This window comes from Saccostrea cucullata, unplaced genomic scaffold (assembly GCF_032062105.1).
Source record: "Saccostrea cucullata isolate Sc308-1 unplaced genomic scaffold, CSIRO_AGI_Scuc_v1 ctg206, whole genome shotgun sequence".
Taxonomy (NCBI): Eukaryota; Metazoa; Mollusca; class Bivalvia; order Ostreida; family Ostreidae; genus Saccostrea; species Saccostrea cuccullata.
Genome location: NW_026934771.1, coordinates 23942 through 43929, shown reverse-complemented (window position 1 = coordinate 43929; position 19988 = coordinate 23942). Strand labels below are relative to the sequence as shown.

Sequence of the window (19988 nt, the reverse complement as noted above, 5' to 3'; positions counted from 1 at the left end):
TACCACTTACTTAGAGATATATTCAAAACAGTTTCTTTACAGTATAAGTGACACCAAGGTGTCATGTTTTTGTGAGAATAGTTTGTTTGCTTTTTCTAGTTTTTATTAAGCCACAATCAAGATTTAAAATGGCTGAAAATCTCGATTTTTCAAACTTTTCCGGCTGTTGCCATAGCAACCGAGACACATAGCAACGAAATTTTTTTTGATATTTGTTTCTGGTGTCAAGTACTAAGCATGGATGAAGTTTCATCAAAATCGGTGACCATGCGTGGCAACGAAGTTTAAGTGGTTACAGAGAATGGCTATTAATATGTTGACATATATTTTTTCTAGCGTCTATCCATTGCTGGGATGTATGTCTATCTTACAAAAGCAGATTTTTTAAGATTGAGCCCATTTAGTGCCGAGTGTAGAACTACCTTAAGCTGAAATAAAATAGAAGATTTTTTAGCGTAATGCATAAAAATCATGCCGATTTCTAAAAGTTAATATATATCTATTTATTAATCACGACTTATGATATAATGGAAGAAATGCTACTGTGCATATTTAATAAGTTGTACAGAGGAAAATGATCACAGCTGCAATTATTTTCATCATTGCCGATCAAGTTTTCAACATTTGTTAATTCGTATCATTACCACTGCAACACATGCTTAGCCCCGGGGCGTTTAAAATAAAGTGCATGACGATTTAATTGTACATAATATGATTGAAATGTGCATTTTCCTTCAAATTTCTGAAATTACCTTTGTAAAATATTCCAGTTTTAAATTTTTTTTTGAGATAAAAAAATATTGTGTGTTTGCACTCTCTTTTCGCCAGTATGAGCATACATGCACATCACTGTATGACATACTAACTCGGAATTTATATACGGTCTCATCCGAAGGACCGGTCTCCACGTCTTGCTGTAGGATTCGAACCCGCGGCGTATAAGGAACACGTCTTTATAACCTTTTTAGAAAAGCTATTACTAGTATTTGATTATTTTTTTTTTTCAAAATCGGGAAGTTTTGGTGATTGAAGACTTAGTCCTTTCTGTTTTTCTGAAACTACAATATAAAACCCTTTTCATAAACATGTTCATAATTGACGGGAGAAATTTAGCGAAAAGAAAGAAAAAAACCTGACAAACACATTATTTTAGAAAAATACACCTACTATTTATTGAATTTATTTTACAACAGAAGAACAAAAATTATATATTCTTACAATACTAGTTTAACTGTATTTATACACTAAACTAACAACAAAATTGGATAAATTAATCATAAACTGTTGGCAGAAAGGAATTACCTGTAACTGCAAGGTTCTTAATTGTAAGTGTTGAATAGCGTTGCATAATATCATTGTTTAATTTGTAGTTATCATGAATAAGTCAAGAGTTCACTTCATTACGCTTAATTCACTTTCAAGGATGGGCGTGATGAATAGCATTTTTGCGTTCACAATGCTTGAAAAGAAAAAAAAAACATTGGAATTAACTGATAAACAAAATGACCAAGGTCACATTGAAATTCAAAATTTTTAATCCAGAAAAAGTTTTATTTGGCATAACATGGTATACTTATAAAGTCAAAGAAAAATAATTTTTAAAAAATCGTTATATGCTTTTCAGACAAAATCTGTTCTGTATGCATTTCTGAAAAAAGAAAAAAAAAATGGTAAACAAGCTTACCTAAGCGAAAATAATAAATGACATTATCACTTTGTATGATATATTGAAACGTCACCATATTGTCCGCGGGTTTTTCCATAACCAACTGTCCCTATTGTACAAAAACAGTCGAATACGCGCAGTATCTCTGTGTAGATATTATCGAACTTGCTTTGCAGAACTTCAGTTTTACTCTTGCAAGATGGGAGCAATTCACAGGACCGTGCCTTTCGGAATACTGTTGTTGGGATTTGCTTTGTCTCAGACAACGAAAAAACCAGAGGTAGGATTTTTCTATTGATTTCCTTCGATTTAAATTTTAATGCCAAGTAAAACAAGATTTTTTAAAAATAAAAATTAAATTATTGAAAACAACAAAAATCCTCAACCTTCTTTAGGTTATTTTTACATTCATTTGAAGAAAAAGGACACTTGAATATTTATGGATTGAAAGCTTTTCATGAAATATTTTGAAGTTGAAATTTTTTATCACCACTTTTCACTTCGTCTTCATATGACATTTTTAAAATATCTCATAATTTTCACTGTAGTTTTAATTTCGCTTTCATCAAATTTCTTACTACTGAATATTTACATAAAGCTTATTTTCTCATTGCGTACCGACAATATTTTAATTATACAATGCAGTAACAGTACAATCTACCAAAAACCTCTTTCGTTAAAAATATCCTTTCATAATGTCTTGTGAATCGAATTGATTTTTTTGTTGTAAATAACAGTTAAGAAAAATACAGAAATTAATACAAAAGGCCAATCCAACGTCACGCATTTAGCATCCATGTGTCAAACTATCACACGTAAAACTAAATGCTGTCCTACGAAATATGGAAAAAACTTAATTTAATTTAAAAATGGATTTCTCTACAAGCAGGCATTTTCAAACCAAAGATAAAAAAATTATTGTAAACCTATACTTTCAACCTTTTATGAATATTCAATGTTTAGATATATTACCTTCATGTGACGTCAGAAATCGACTTCCGGTTTGCAAAGACCGTGGTAACCAGTAAAGTTGTGAACAAGGAACCAGTTGCCAGTGAGGCCGTGTTCGATCTTACACTTCCAAACGAGGCTTTCATCACTGCATTCAAAATGTAAATTGACATTCAAAATGTATAACAATTTACAGTCTAAAAATTTGAATTGTAAATCAATAAAACAGTTAAAATGTAAAAATAAATACTCACTAGTTTTACTGTGAAATACGATTATAAAGAAACTAAACTACGAACATTAATAATTTATTATTCAAGGACAATAAATGGGTCAGAAATTATTGGAAAAGTAAAAGAAAAAGAGAAGGCTAAACAGGAATTTGAGGCTGCCAAAGCAAAGGGACAGAGTGCAGGTCATATTGTAGCCAAGTAAGAATAATTATTGCACTTCATCTCTGAATGTCGCACGTTTCTTAAATAAAATTAATTATCACATAAATTGAGCAATACGAATAACTGGTCAGATTGACAATCAACTGAACAATCATGTATTTATGATTTTTTACATCCATATCCATAACCATGTCTTTCAAACTGCTTGCATACGTTATATTCTCAATAGAATGAACATTTTGAATAAATTCAATTCCACAGACCCAGAGAAACAAACAAGTTTCAAATTCAAGTCAACGTGGCGGCCCAAGAGAAAGTGACGTTCGAACTAACATACCGGGAACTTCTCAGGCGAACTAAAGGCTTATACAACCATGTTATTTACATCAATCCTGGACAAGTGGTGGACGATTTAAAAATCAACGTCTTGATCAAGGAATCAAGGAATATCACAACCATCAAAACCCCGCCAGTAAGAAATGACCTTCTTACGGAAGGCCCAGAAGGTAAAACATTTAGATTTTCTTTCACCGATGATGTATCGTATCCATTTAAGCAAACAATCTGGGGTTATAACTTCAAAACCGCATTTCATCACACATCTGCATGATCCACATATTTAAAAAAAAAATTAATGGTTGTCTCTTTGTCAAAAGGCGTAGTTATGAATAGATAAGAGCAAGAAATAAGTCCAATAGTGATTGATGTCGTATAGTTATATAGATTTTGCAACTTTCACTTTTGCAGTCACACATTTTGCTTTTTCGTTTTAGGTACAAATGAAGTTGCGGTAGTTGATCGCATCAATTCAACGAAGGTGTTTATTTCATATCAGCCGTCCAGAGCGGAACAAGAGTCTGGAATCTCTGGTCAGTTTATTGTCCAGTACGACGTGGACAGAAGTGACAATGCAGGGGATATACTGGTAAATTACAAATTTTCAAAAAAGTATATTGATGTGTTTCTTCAGTGTGATTGTTCCTTAGGAATGCACAATGCACAATAAAAAGGCACATTAATAATGTTCTCTGATATTTTCAAAAATAAGTCTTGGACACATTCAATCCTATACATGAAGCATATGGAGATAACGAACACTATTCAAGATCAAAGGTCCATAAAACAATACTAAATACATGGACATGTATTCTGGAAAAGAGCAAACACGGACCTCCAAAACATCAGGCAGGTGGGATCAGGTGCCATGGAGGAGTGAGCTGTATATGAATAAACGAATGTAAAAGGAATTGCCTAATGGAGTAGATGACTACGTTTTAATTCGGTATGAAAATACAAGTAATAACAAATTTACATGAATCTTTTTCATGGCATTAGGTAATGGATGGTTATTTTGTGCATTTCCTGGCACCTGAGGGAATAGAACCGATGCCAATGGATATTGTGTTTGTGCTGGATAAAAGTGGTTCCATGGGTGGGACAAAGATGAGACAGCTTCAAGAATCCATGCTGAAGATCTTAGATGACGTCAAGGTAGAAGACAGAATCATGATCATCGCATTTGACTCTTCTTTGCTGTACTGGAAATCCGAATTTGTTCAGGCAACGACTGGAAACATAACTGAGGCAAAGGATTATATAAGACAAACTTTTGCCGGTGGAGGTAAGTCATTACAAAATCTTTATAATTTGTTTCAAGTGAAATCTTTTATAAATGTAATGTCTAGTGACTTGCTTCTGTTATTGATTGATTGTATATTGGTCAACGTCCCATTAGATAATTTCTCACTTATACAGAGACTTATGGGCGGCGGAAAGGGTAAAAAAGACGTTTATGCAAAACTAACAACTAATTTTATAAACATAATGAAATACAAAACAGACAACCTTAAAAACAAAATCAACAGACTCGTTTGCAAAATCAACAGACTCCGATGCGAAATCAACGATCACCAATGCAAAACCAACGATTATTCACTGAATTGTCGCTAGATGGCGTGCAAAAAAACATATATTACCTGAATTAACGCTAGATGGCGCGCAAGTTTTTCTATGTAATCATTATTTTTGTACTTTCATAGGAACGTTAATCATGCGAAATTATATATTCATCAGGATCCAATTGGTTTATCTATTAGATTGACCCTGTGTATATTTTAGGGAATGACTTGAGTACTTTAAAATATTTATAAAGAAAAGAAATTAAGGCTAGATGAGTGTATCCATATCTTTTTTTTTTTTTTTTTTTGCTTAAAAATAAGGTGAAGGAATGTAGGACAGCGATTACTCCAGGTTTTGGGGATACTGTTTTCGGACTCGGAGAAATTAGGCAAAATGGACATGGGACAAGGTCTACTGCGCATACCATGGCAAATTAAAGATCCCACCACACCTTGTACAGGAGTACAATTAAGTCTCATCCTTGTAGCCCTACAGTGTAAATTTCATTGGCGGATCCAGAGGGGGCGGGGGTCCGGTGGTTGGAACCCCCTTTTATTTTTGTACATAGAGAGGAAAATTTCTGTAATATAGAATAAGTCTAATATTTTGAATTAATGAGAAATCTTTGTTCGCTGTGCTCCATAGATCTGTAGATTTTCGCATACCTTCCTCCGTGTACCTTCCCAACCCCGGCTAAGAGTTCCGACCACTCACAAGTAACATGCAAAAAAAAAAAAAATGCAGATGGAGGGGATTCATTTTTTCTGAGAATAATCTTTTGCTGTAGTTTTAATTAATATTTTGATTTGGAAGCTCCCTCCACAGTTTTAATTGCCGGAAAATACGAAGATTCAAGCATTAAATGAAGTTTTAATTAATATTTTGATTTGGAAGCTCCCTCCACAGTTTTTATTGCCGGAAAATACGAAGATTCAAGCATTAAGTGAAAGTATATAATGCAGTCCGAAGAGAAAAGTTACAGAAAGCCCCCTCTACCCCCAAAGAAGGACTTTAGAGGGTGGTGCAAAGATTATTTTGTTTTTGTTTTTTTTGTTTTGTTTTTGTTTTTGTTTTTTTTTTGTTTTTTGCTTGTCAACTGTTTTTGGAGCCCCCCTTTCTTATAAACATATGTAGTTACGGACTTCAAGTGGTCGTGTTGTGATTCTATGCATGAGTACTGGGGCACCGAACTTTCGAAAATTGCTGGATCGATCCGCCCCTGAATTTCTTTTACGGTTTCAACTATACTGAAAGGAAAAAAGAAACGCATAGTAAACTTTTGAATAAAATTAAAACTATCTTTTCGAATATGTTTTCCAGATTTATTATCAATCATTTTAATTCATGTTTAATCAGCAAGTTACCAAAATCTTGTGAGACTTTAACTGAAACTTCATAAGTTATTGATATCGATACCTCCCCCCCCCCCCCCCCCCCTCCCTCCAAAAAATATCATCATCTCCCTTGTGCAAAAAGTACCAACCTTGATTATCCTGTTCCTCAGAGCATTTATCTTTTCTGTATTATATAATTCATATCTGTACAGGCGCAGATCCTTTTTTTTTGGGGGGGGGGGGGGTCCACCCCAATAAAAACAATCCAGCCCCTATTTTTTTCACGTGCGCAGATCCTTCGATCCGCGCACATAGATCGCTAAACAAGTAGCGATTTATGTGAGCGGATCAAAGGATCTGATTTTAATGAGACTGCTTCCTAAATTAACTTATTCTAAAATAAATTTAATAGACTTCACTTAGTCGTACAGAGAAAAGCAAAAATGATAAAAGTACAACTTGCCAAGTGAATTTTCATGTATCAACAAATTGTGTAATGCATGAACATAATAGAATAATTTTATATGAACATTTTTTAAGACTGTATTAGGGGATTTTTTTTCTTTCAAAAATTTTCTCTTGGGAAAAAAAACAATATCTGCTACTGGTTTCTTGAAATATATTTACAGTCGCTTGTCTTGCTGCCTCTGATATGTTTGAATTTTAAAAGTCCGTCATGATTCTATTATGCGAGATTTGCAAAATGGATGTTGATAGACAATTTCGCGGGATTTGGACCCGGACTACAATTTGCTTACATGTACATATATAGACTTATATAGTAAAAACATGTTTTGTTTTCTTTGTAACTTTTTTTAAAAAGATTCATTTCCAAAATATTTTTAACATATGACAGAGCAATGTGTCAGATAAATATTTACATAAAAATGGGGAGAGGGGTCAATGTGGACATCCCTGGTTATTAATAAACTTCTGATGTCATGACCTCCGAATAGCTCTCGCTTGGCTTAAAATGTGTAAACAAGTCAAATGACCTCTCATTTCAATGCATATTTCTATGCATAATTTATGCTTGAATTGCACCTTGATGCATATCATTGTAAACTTTTGACATTAAACTTTTATTCTATACCCAGAAAGTTTCACAAACATGTGAGCATGTTTTTATTTTTTATCATTGAAAGGGAGGCATGCGAATTTCCTTTATGTGCTGCTTTCAGCCTTTTGACCTTCACTCTATAATTGTGGCCCTGATCCATTTTACGTTTCTATGAAAGTACAAAAATAATGATTACGTAGAAAAACTTGCGCGCCATCTAGCGTTAATTCAGGTAATATATGTTTTTTTGCACGCCATCTAGCGACAATTCAGTGAATAATCGTTGGTTTTGCCTTGGTGATCGTTGGTTTCGCATCGGAGTCTGTTGATTTTGCAAACGAGTCTGTTGATTTTGTTTTTAAGGTTGTCTGTTTTGTATTTCGTTATGTTTACAAAATTAGTTGTTAGTTTTTCATTAACGTCTTTTTTACCCTTTCCGCCGCCCATAGAGACTTAAGAGAAATTAACAGTTATGCTTTTAAGACTTTTCGTGTTGTTCTTTTTAAAAACGTTATATGAAAGGAATTACACTTCTGAACCTTCAGGCACCAACATAGATCTTTCACTACAGGAAGGTTTGGCAAAATTAATGCAGGCAACTGGAGAGGACGGTCGTGCACCTGTATTGGTTTTTCTTACCGACGGAGAGGCCACAGTAGGGGAAACAAACACAGACAACATCCTCAAAAATGTGAAAAAAGCGAATGAAGCCGAACTGCCTATTTTTAGCCTTGCATTTGGAAGAGGGGCAGACTTCAACATCGTTAAAAAAATTGCGGCACAAAACAACGGATTTGCAAGGAAAATATATGAAGATGCGGATGCAGCTCTCCAAATAGCCGAGTTTTACAAGGAAATCTCCACTGTTTTAATGAAGAATGTCTCATTTAATTATGTTGATGGGACATTGTACGATAGTACAGTTACCGACACTAAATTCAACACTTACTTCAAAGGCTCGGAAATGGTTGTTGCAGGAAAAGTAAAAGACCTGGACAAATTGCAGTCAGGTATGGTTGTAAACGGAACAGGAAGTGAAAACCAGGAAGTGGTTCTTCGCGTGCCTCCAATGTGGTGCACCATTTTACCATGGCCCCAACCACCATTTCCATTTCCAACGCCTTCGCCACCAGTTACCACTAGAAATCCTGGTATGATGGAGAAACTCTGGGCATATTTGACTATAAAACAACTACTGAAGGAGAAAGAAGCTCTTGATTCTCAGACGGAAATTAAGAAATTAGAGGACAAAATTGTACAACTTTCTTTAAAAGTAAGAATTAAGCTAAACATCATATTTACAGGTAACAGAGTCTTCAACTAAAACATTAATTGCTTATAATTGCATATACTATAAAATAACTAAGATGTCCTACAAAATCTAAGAGACTACAAAAGGAAAGTCTCGTAATATAATATCTATTTATAGTATCAGTTCGTGACGCCTTTAACTTCTATGGTGGTTACACTTCCTGATGAGACAAAGGCAAACCCCAGCGAAGTGAAACCAGCAGAACCAGAGTTTGCCGATTCTCCTCAGCAAGGTAAAAGTGTTATATTTCTATGGGAAAGATTCAGAACTGTGTCAAATAGAACTCGTTCCAGTCACACGGACAGACAGAACCAGACCAAGTAATCTCAGTATGTGTCACAGAACACTTGCAACATCTAACCATCTTAAAAGTAATCATTGACAATTTTAGCTCTCAGTTTTCTTGGTTGTCAATTTGTTGTTGTTTTTTTTCCTTTAAATTAAAAACAAGAAGCATTATGATACTAAAGTTCATTGTGGGATCAAAGTTTTTGGTATACCTGTAGTTATTAAAAAAGTTTTTGTCCCTCCTGGTAAAATACATGAGACAGTGAATTTCCCCCGTCTGTTGGTCTGTCTGTTAGATCTCCCATGTGGCGATCTGTCTGATTGTCTGCCTCACTGTCTGTAACTATTTGTTTTTCATTTTTATCCTAACTGGTTGGAAATATAAAATTAATCTGATTTTTGGTGATTGAACTTTGCTGAATTGTTACAAAACAACTTAGTTTGCATTTCGTTCGAGTTCGATAAATGTTTTAAGGAATTTCAGTCTTTTTAAGGGAGATCAGATTTTTCACCCTGGTTTTTGAACTTTTTTTCTTCAACGCTATCAACCAAAACATTCAAGTATATTCTATAGTTAGGTAAGTTTATCAACTAATTTGTCGAGACGTTTGTCAATAAGCCCCCCCCCCCCCCTCCCTTCCAACACCCCTCGAGACATTCATTCCAGCTCTATTACAAAAGAATAATGCTAAAAAGTAATCAATTCATCTGCACTTTTCAAAATAAAAATAAATACCTTGATATTATATTATTGTTTTGTTTTAACATATTTTATTGACAATTTTATTGTAAACATGTTCATATTTTATAATTTCATTTCTAATAGTATTCTATCTTCTAACCTTGACGACTTTAATTCAGTCAAGAGAACGATTTCGTTAAAAATAATGTATATTTTCATAAATTCATTTTGTTCAGGAATAGCAGCAATGAGAGGAAGGCTCCATTTCTCTAATTTTCAAAGCGCAAGAGGTAAGTTAAAGATTTTGAGGGTGACATTTATAACTATAATCTTAAATAGTTGTATTAAAAATTTCCATGAAATGATTCTTCCAAATGGTATTTTATTGTATGGACTAGTCATTGATCATTGAAACCATGCATCCATCCATTCATCTCCAAACCAAAATAGAACTGTATTAAGTGATACAGATCTTGTAAGTAGATTTCCGTGTAAAAAGGAGATCCAAGATAAATTTAATTTACTTAAGTGTCTTTATGTATATAAAGGAATTTATGTGATCTAAATACGTAATAAATTGCATATTTTTATTAATTACCAATTTGTTTGAAATCATGGGTCCCGAAGGGTTTTCCGGGTTTTATACTTATGCGTCCTCTAGTAACGGCTATTAGCCTTATCCTTATCAGAATAACATTTCGGCTCCAAAATGTGGTTTACAAATTTTACCCACCACCACCCCTTCAATCCTCCATAATTATTGTTATTGTAGAAAATACATGTACTAGTTTCTTTTATATAAGGTGCCTATTGTTATTGCATGACTTTTGTTATTGTAGAAAATAGATGTACTAGTTTCTTTTGTTTAAGGTACTTATTGTTAATTTTGTAGAAAATATATGTACTAGTTTTCTTTTGTATAAGGTGTGGGATGTTTTTGGGCCCCACCTTCTGCTGCATTCTGATATTGTAAAATCTGTAATCTCATTTGGCATTTGTAATAAATGCTCTATACACACACACACCCTCTTTATTATTTAACATGCTGCAGAACAGAGCTGCAAATGTGCTTCAGGTTCACATGAACCGAATTGTTCATCAGTTTCAGTATTTAAGAGCACATAAAAGTATTTTAATAACATATAGAAATGTTTTTATTTTATTAGGTGCCAATCCCCCAAGCTGTAAGTATATTTTAACAAGCGAATAAAAAAACCATACTATGACAGTCAGACAAGTTCAATGGCTGATGGCCAGATAGGTTCCGTTTGTGGACATTGTTATGGACCTTGTTGTTCTGGTCTATAAATGTTTACTCCGTTCACAATACAGTGGGGTAGAGGCATTATTTAATCATTACTAAATCGAAAATATTTTCATTTTAAAGACGTACAACACACTGGGGGAGATAACTCTTGCGATTTCTATTGAACGTTTGACGTGACGTCAAATTTAACGTCAAAAATAAAGCGTCAAAACGACGAGTAACGATCCCGATGTATATATCAATCATGAAAGAAAATTAGGATATGGGGCTTGGCTGTGATTGTGCGTACCATACTCAATCAATAAGTATTTTTTAATTAACCCGATTAAACTCCGTAAAAAGCAAGACATAAAATACCATCCCTTAATGTTATTTCATTTCATTTCATATACAGTAAATTGTATTTTTGACCAAAGCGCAGCATTTTTTTTTTATTCTGAAAATTTTATTTTACATTGCCGAAATTCTCATTATGTACAATTGGCTATATAACAGTCCGATTAATGGTCTTCATTACAATTTGTGCATTTGCGATATAAATATTGTTTTTCTTCTTTAATTAAATAAAACAACAATAAATAAACAAAAAACTTTTTACAATGTAAAATCGATGCTTACTGATCAAAGAGGAACAACTCTGAAAATGTAGGAGATGTTTATTTTTCTCCCTTTATTCACGGTTTTCCACAGAATCAGATACATTTACAGCAAGACCTGATAAATCCGAGAATTGAATACTATAGACCTCATATACACAATGTAAGTATAGAATTGAAAAGAATTGTTCACTTGTACTGAAATTATCTGCATTTATGAATATCCTATTGCAGCAAATCGTTTGACTTTCTGTCAACAATGTCGGTTCGCATTTCCTCGAATCAAAACAAAACGTAGCCTATTAGATTTTAAAAAATATCAAAGTGCGATTTGATATAAATTGAAATAGATGAAGAGTTTAATGTTTGATATTTTGAAGTTAATGTGGACGAATACGGAATTTTCATTTTAACTTTAGAAGCGACGACATTGAAAGAAATGCGTACAATATCATGAGGGGTGTACATCTATGCAAATGTCGATGTATCCCCACGGCCACATACTGTCTCGTTTGAAATAATGACATGAAAAAAACTACAATTATTCCATTCATATCACAGGAGAGTTGAACATACATCATTTTTTTAATGACTAAAATTAAAGAAATAAAATTAAAAATCAACATATTCAAGTTCAACAAAACTTGAATTCGTATCCAGGTTTCATGTGATATGGAATGCATAACGCATACTTATATGGACTAAACACTAAAATCCTTCAGTAATTTTTTCCTGATACATATAAAAAGAGTAGTCAATATTTATTCTGCATTCATAAATTTAAAAACTAATGCACACCTCCGGGATTCAAATGACGAAATACCAGTATATTCGCACTGTAAACGACGTTTCGTCAAGCGCTAATGGTCTGCGACGCAAAAAAGGAAGGGGTGGGGGTGATAGGGGTATTCAAAAATTTCCTAAAAATCTACATTTAAATACGCTTTACATATGAGAACTTTTAAATTTGTAAGTTAAGATATTTTTGAAGCAAAAGCAATATTCCAATTTAATTTTTTTAATGTGTATTTGTAGATTCATATAACAAAGTGACCGACCCCCGTCTGAAAGTTGCGCGGGAACGTGATTTATTGAGAAAGGGGGAGGGGGTAATTTTCCGCTATTAAATCAAAACTGGTCGTACAAAAATTATACAAAAAATTATGAAGATTATTTTTACTACCAGCTACCTAAAGAAAGTTTTTTACCAAAATTAAACGACAGGTTTTTTCACAAAAAAATTTTGAATTTGAAAAATACGCAATTTTCAAGGCTTAGATAATTCATAGTTTTTCAGTTTCAGGTCTTTAAAAATTATTTTGATGATATGTATATCAAAAAGATGACTGTGTTTTGTGCTAAATGGTTAAAGGAATAAGCCAATGAAATTTGACATTTATATCTAACCTGGCTTTTTTGAAAACCAAGGTTTAAGTAGTTCATTGATTAACAATTTTCTCTCCTTGTAAACAACTAAAGGGGGGTAACTTTTGGAATAACCTGTCCAAAAACCACTCGAACGAATTTGTCCAAAATGTGCATACATGCAGTAGATATAGTCATGTACTAAATACACAAAAATAACGAAAATTAAACGACAGGAATTTTTTGGGATAGGTGTGTTGTACATCCTTAATTCTCAAGGTAAATTCTTTTTGAGGGTGGTTTTATCAATATATAGATTTGTTTACTGTTCAAATATTAATATTTTTATGTACAAAATAGTTCATTCGCCTGTATCCAATGCATTCGATTTCATGGACTCCGGTGCCAATGTCCATGTCGATGCCGACCCACTTCCATGTAATATATAGGTGTTAAACATTAATATGTTATATATAAAAACGTAATCCTTAGAAAGAAATCATTTATCTAAATACCATTTTGAAAATATATTCAAATTGTTTTTTTGGGGAAACGAGACTAATTTATCATAATGTACACTTTATAGTTGATCAGGGTCTAGCGGCTCCAAGTTTCACAACTTTACCTCCAGTGACCATGATGTTTTCCACCACCACCACCGCTTCTGCTTCACAGAAAACTACCACTCCCTCCACTTCTTCTGTTACAACAAAGCCAACCACTTCTCCTCCTTATGTTACAACAAAGACAACCACCACTCCTCTTTCTGTTACAACAAAGCCAACTTCTCTTGCTTCCTTTACAACAAAGCCAACCACTCCTCCCTCTGTTACCACTGATGCAACCACCACCGGACCGCAACCACCACCCAAAGCCAAAACTAGGATACTAGGTATAAATCTTACAGCAATTCAATGTATGTTTAATGGTATAATGAACTTAAAGACAATATGCCCGATCAATTTTTAAAATATAATAATTTCTGTTATGATATTTACAGAGAAATCTCAGGTACCATCTTTTGGAATCATAATACCTGGACTGAGGAAACCTCTTTGCTTTGATTTACCAATGGCGACTGACTCAATGTACGACTTAATTAATTCAACATCAATTGGAAGAGGTACAATAATTATAATTTTTCAGAAGTCGCAGCATGATTTATACGTTTACTCAAAACATTTCATTTTCAAGGACTCCATACTACAAGTGTACAAGAAATTCTACTTAAATTTCTTAACTGTTTTGGGGTTTTAACGACAGTTTAATGACAACGTCTTTCAAATATTCGATTTTCATAGATAAGATGTGTTTTGAAATATTTCTTATACATTTAAATTATAAAAAAGATTATTTTATTTCTATGTCTACAGATTATCGAATAAGTGGTCTGTTCGGGACAGAGATGATAAATAATATAACAGTTACGGATGAAAAGGTCATGACCTTTAACAGCAATCCGGAAGACATCTCCAAGACCCCTGTGTACCAGACAGATATAGATGGCACCACAGTTTCAGTCAGAAACACACCACTTGGATTCCAGTTTCTTTCAGAATTCAATGAAACAAAGACTGACTTGGAAGGAATTTTATGTAATTTCTCGTTTGTATTCTATGTGAACTTCTTTTCTTAGGAATATGTTATGAGAAAATGATAATATGACATAATTTGCATCAAACTTTTGAAGAAGTACTGAGAATATTTGTTTAAAAATTTGCTTTTGAAACAGACTCGCTTTATTTTAATATTTCGAGATAAATGCAACGTCGCTCCCTTTCTCTTAAAATGATATTTTGGATTGATTGTATATTGTTTAACGTCCCTCTCGAGAATTTTCCACTCATATGGAGACGCCACCACTTGCTAGTGGAGAGCTGCAAATTTTGTCCTATACTTGGCATTTAGGGCCATTGAGCAGGGAGGGATCTTTTTCGTGCCACGCTACTGCGACACGGAACCTCGGTTTATACGGTCTCATTCGAAGGAATGGTCTCCACGTCCCACAGTGGGATTCGACGTATGGATCAACTCCTTACTCCACGACTTAAGAGCAGACGCTCTAACCACTGTGCCACGCGGGCGACTAATGTTTAGGGAGACTGATCGATTGTACGATGTTTTACGTCCCATTCGAGAATTTTTCACTCATTAAGAAACGTCAACATGTAAATACCGTAGAGAGCTTTAAATGTCGATCTTTACTCGACACTTAATGCCATTGAACAGTGAGGAATCTTTATCGTGCCAACGCCAGCCCTGACTCGGCTCCTCGTTTTTAAGGTCCCATATGCATCCGAAGAACCCGCAACTTTGACTTCAAGTGCCAAGCGCTTAGCGCATTTAGAGAGATGATTTAATATACTTTTATTTTTATTGTAGCTATATTCCAAGATTACAATGGCAAGCTTGTTGCCATGGTTATGGAGTCTGGTGAGTTTGTCTCGTACTTGGATTTGAAACCGACAATTGGAGACAATGTTTCTTTGAAAGCAATAACTAAAGAATTCGGTGACGGGGTTTGTTGGTATCTGGACAAGGAGAGCTTAACAAGGTTTTATACTGACGTGTCTCAATTTGAAGTTACAATACCGTGAAAGTGTATGTGTCTCTCTAATGTATTTATCTTAAAATTGAATTACTTTAAATAAAACAAACATTATATCAATGTGTTTATTGTATATGATGTAAAAATCGGTGCAAATTATGTTGTTGTCTTATAACGAAAATCAGAACCCATTTAAACAAATTTGTTTGCCGTTTATTGTAAATTGTTTATGTATATTTTTTATTTCGCTCACGTGTTCATCATTTTCGTAAAGGAACGAATACAACAGAAAAACGATCCCATGTGTTGTTTTTTCCCTTGATGTAAATACCAATACATATTTGCCAAGTCCTTTAACCGAACGTAAAATTATATTTAATTGTATTAAATAAGAAAGATATTTCTTGATTTATTGCTTGAGGGATATCTATAATTAAGAGTTTTGCTTTATAATTGGGAGGGATTCTCTGATTCTCTATTCAGTGCTCACTAACAGAATAATTACATAAACTACATGTTGTAGAGTTTCCTAAAACAGTTTAGAAAAAAATTTCAGTTTATTAACCTGTTATCTTCAGAAGCATTTAAAAAAACCTCTTTACCATTGAATTTTTTTGACTCCATAATGTTGCCTCATGCAGGCGCTTCAAATGGTTATAACTAACCTCAAATGGTTATGATTTAGACCAACTTTTAAAACTCAACACATCATAATGATGCTTGAATATTGATACATGGCTTACATACTCTTGATTTCAGCAGAACAAGTAGTTTTTAAATAGCTTTTTTGTTTACACTTGCTTGACGTTAAATGTGATCTTCGATTAAAACCACATTTTTACACCACGTATCACAAATCGAAAGGGACAAACTGAATCTACACAACTAAAAAGTCAGTAAACGGCACTTTTATAGCTATCTGCTTAGTTTTCTTGAGCAAAAGCTGTTCCATTTAATATGCATACAATGGCATACATCTACAGTATAGTATTAAACAGATTTGATTTTACTTTGAATGTTTTTGATGCTGGTATGAATATAATCAATTCAATATCTTTCTTTATTTGTTAGTAAGGAAATGAACGTCATAGCTATTACAGAAAAAACTTCTGCTTTCGCAGGTGACATCATAATTGTTTTCCTATAAAGTATGAAAAATTAAATTTACAGCTGAATTGATCACGCTTACGTTGTGTTTGAAGATTGCCTGTACAGGATTGGAGTAAACTTAACAATTTTGCAGTTTATCATAGAAAAGATGGATGCCCATTCATTGTAAATGAAAAACAAATTATGACAGATTTTTTTTCACAAATAATTTTTTTTCTCTTAAAAATTTTCTTGAAATGTGCAAAATATATCCAATCGATATGCCTTTAAAGACAAACTCAATTAATTTAGAAAATTATTTGAACAGATACATGTCTAAATACATTTTTTAAATTTATACTTAAATTAAAGGCTTCGTATAAATATGGTAAGGAGCTATAACTGTACATTTGTGCGCCGATATTTCTTTCATACGTTAAGAAATCTGTTAAAACAACTGCCTTAAAATATGCATGGCATTCTGAATAAACGAAATACGAAAAAGAAAATAATTTACAGGATTTTTTTCATCTTAAGGGCCTGCTTTTGAATTAATCATTTTTAAAAATGTTATATCAACTGATACAGTATGATCCCAAGGAAAGCATTTTGAATATTTTCATATCACAATAAATAAAAGGAAAAAAGACTCACAGGATTTTATTAGATAAAGATAAGCCCTTACATATTAAGAAGTACTTTTATTTTATTTTTTGATTTCCAGAAAAAAAGTACATCATGCCTTTTTGATTTAAAAAAAGGCGATTGGAAATCCAAAATCTTTATACAAAATAAGAATTCCCGATGTCACGTTTAACATGTTTTAACTGGTCTTAGAGCATCATTTTTACATTTCATTTGTTAAGGTAATGTAGTAATTCAAATTCATTTTAACCAGGAGATACTTAATTACAATTAATTATAGGACAGGCATATTCTCTTCCTAAATGCATTCACACATATGTAAAAATAAGCTTGTCAACAAAGCCCCCCCCCCCCAAAGATAATTGTCCCTTTTGAAAGAAAAAATGACAAGTTATACGTGTTAAAGATAATTTTGGGACATTTTTTTTTTGGATTTCCAAACGTGTATTTTTGCAATTGTAGAAACTCGTGCAAAAGTTATGCTATATTAGTATCGCTAACTTGTATATATGGAAACATTATTTCAATTTAGTCAGAATCTGCAGAATGGGATTCTACGAAGGAATTTATATAACTATATGAAATGATTCTTCTATGCGTTGTTTCGTCACAGGCACGAAAACACCCAGAGGTACAAATATGAATATGAATATTCATAACAATCTTTTAAGAAAGGTTTTAAGACTTCTGCCATTTTTATACCTTGTTTAGCAAGAAATTATTCACTATTTTGAATATACTAGTTGAAAGTGATGTAAAAATGTTCAGATGAGCTGGCAAATCTATTTAGTAAGAGAATACAAAACTTTTAAAGTTATTAAGGATTGATACTAATATGAGGAATTCAGCTCTAAGGATTTAAAAGCTTTATAGTCATTTTTCATAAATTCAATAAGTTATAACTAATTATTTCTTGGTTGGAAAGAAACATTTTTTTTTCAAAAATGCATTAAAAGCTTAGTTTTCTTGTGCGTTTTCCCGCAAAATTATAAATAGATGTACTGTGAAATCACAAAATTTCATGTTTTTTTTTTCGTTGTTTTTGTGGTATAAAGAGACCCAGGAAATCATGTCCACAACGAAGTGTTAAATGTTACATACATAACTATTCAACAATTCTTCATCTAAGAAATCAAATCCCCACGAATCAAGGTTTTTTTTACTCCAACCACGAAAATTTCTCTCCACGAAAATATGTGATTTTACAGTATACCGTAAATCACATATTTTCTCGGTGTCAAATTTTCGAGGTTTGGGGAAAAATATTGGTTTGTGGACATTTGATTTCGTGGTTGGAAAATGTTTAGTTATACATATAAAATTTATCATTTTATGGTGGTCATAAATTCGTGAGTCACTAATTCCCCACGCAAATTAGTGATTTCAAGTGAATTAAATTACAAGGCTTTTTGACATCAGAGACAAGTGCTTTTTTAATGCAAATGAAACTCGTTTTTAAGAACATTCTGGTTGTAGACACAAGTACTCTGAATATATCTATGTGATTTGGAAATAAAGTCTTCCAAAAAGCTATTGTAATTTCCAAGGTACCAATTCCGCCTTGGCTTGTAATAGGCAGACCTAATTTTGTACATGTATTGATATGGATTTTTCTTAAATCTTGTACATGAGAAGAAATAACTTGTTGTGCCCTTCAACTAGAACTTTTTGATGTATCGAAGACGTACCATCAATCATTGCTGCAGAACTGTAGCTTTCTGCTTGAGAAAATTCAGACGGATAAAGCAGAGAGCTACAGTCCCCAGCATTTTAAAAACATTTGAATTTGTTGTCGATCACGTCAGGTATTTTTTCTGTATTAAATGCTTTCCCCATGCAGCTTTAAAAATTGTATCCGATGATTAAAATATTTAAATGTCAAGTTGAAGACCACAGCAAGTGTATTCTTTTTTTAAGCAAAAAATTTGCACAAATTCTGCTTCGTATGAATACAAAAATAGGTCTGCTAATAACGGTCCCAACTGGTGCCCATGGGAATTCCAATTGATTGTTTCCAATAGATTGTTGGAAACGACATAGATGTCAATCAGAAATTCAAGCATCTTTTTGATGTCAACTTTAGAGTACCTGTGTGTACAATCAGAATGTTTTTAACAAAATAATTTTGCAAATGACCAATGACAAGGTAAGTAAATTTACGAGTTCCATTTTATCGAAGAAGCAGCTGTCAGTGATATCAAGAAGCCTGGACTTTAATTCAGCTTGGGGAATGGTTGTGTATAAAGTTTTAAAAAATCATAAGTTTTTAAGCTGTTGATTTTGGTAAAAACTTGTGATTTCAGATTGTCCAAACGTTCCTTGGATTTTTTTTATTATCCACATCTCATTTACACCACTTCTTGTATATATTGTTGCACAGTACTCTTGACGTTTCTTCTTCACTACTGTTAATATCTTTGTGAGAAGTAAAGAAAGAGACTTGGTTGAACATTTACTGGAACCTGCTATGTATCTCCTTGTAAGGATTCTTATGAAGTTTCGGAATCCAATATATATGGTAGTTCAAATTCATTTTGGATTTTTGAGATATTAAAAAAAAAGACAAATGATTTTGAAGAATTTCTTCCGTAGAAAGGAAACTATGAATATAAGTTGAATTACAAAAAGTAGAAAAATGTCACAATTTTTCTATAAAAAAAAAAAACAATATACAATCAATAAATTATTTTTATACAAACCTTTCATGTAAATTCCTGTTCAATTAGGAATGATGACCGTGTTATTTAAACACTAACAGTGAATACACAGAACTTTCAGTAATTAAAATTATTCCACCATGGGGAAAATGAATAGCATTTGAAGAAATGGGCATTAAGATTTATCTCTCTTTAAATAAACGTTTACTTTTGCGTTAAAATGCTTATAACTTT

General features: G+C 32.9%; 1 protein-coding gene and 1 long non-coding RNA gene across 3 annotated transcripts; both read left to right on the top strand.

The window, feature by feature from the left end:
* The first annotated feature begins 1777 nt into the window (after nt 1–1777).
* On the top strand, nt 1778–15479 carry LOC134241317 (inter-alpha-trypsin inhibitor heavy chain H4-like). 2 transcript variants are annotated; one of them, XM_062723380.1, is made up of 15 exons: nt 1778–1946; nt 2630–2778; nt 2938–3048; nt 3274–3518; nt 3786–3937; nt 4348–4633; nt 7851–8578; nt 8735–8849; nt 9824–9877; nt 10754–10771; nt 13176–13253; nt 13402–13707; nt 13816–13938; nt 14189–14410; nt 15198–15479. In XM_062723380.1, exons 1-15 carry the CDS (start codon nt 1866–1868, stop codon nt 15410–15412), a joined length of 2883 nt encoding a protein of 960 aa, XP_062579364.1. In that variant the 5' UTR covers nt 1778–1865; the 3' UTR covers nt 15413–15479. The 2 variants fall into 2 exon arrangements, with proteins under 2 accessions (XP_062579364.1, XP_062579365.1); XM_062723381.1 differs by lacking the exon at nt 13176–13253 and having other exon boundaries at nt 1779–1946.
* Nucleotides 9920–10609, top strand: LOC134241318 (uncharacterized). The gene is made up of 2 exons (XR_009986634.1): nt 9920–10416; nt 10458–10609. It is a non-coding gene; the product is annotated as an uncharacterized LOC134241318 (long non-coding RNA).
* Nucleotides 15480–19988: the final 4509 nt, after the last annotated feature.

Bases quoted from the DNA above. Each gene is read 5' to 3' on its own strand.
- LOC134241317 (XM_062723380.1), top strand. From the start codon at position 1,866: ATGGGAGCAATTCACAGGACCGTGCCTTTCGGAATACTGTTGTTGGGA. The intron at 3,938-4,347 runs GTAAATTACAAA...TCATGGCATTAG, and splicing joins ACAATGCAGGGGATATACTG to GTAATGGATGGTTATTTTGT. The intron at 13,708-13,815 runs GTATAAATCTTA...TGATATTTACAG, and splicing joins AGCCAAAACTAGGATACTAG to AGAAATCTCAGGTACCATCT.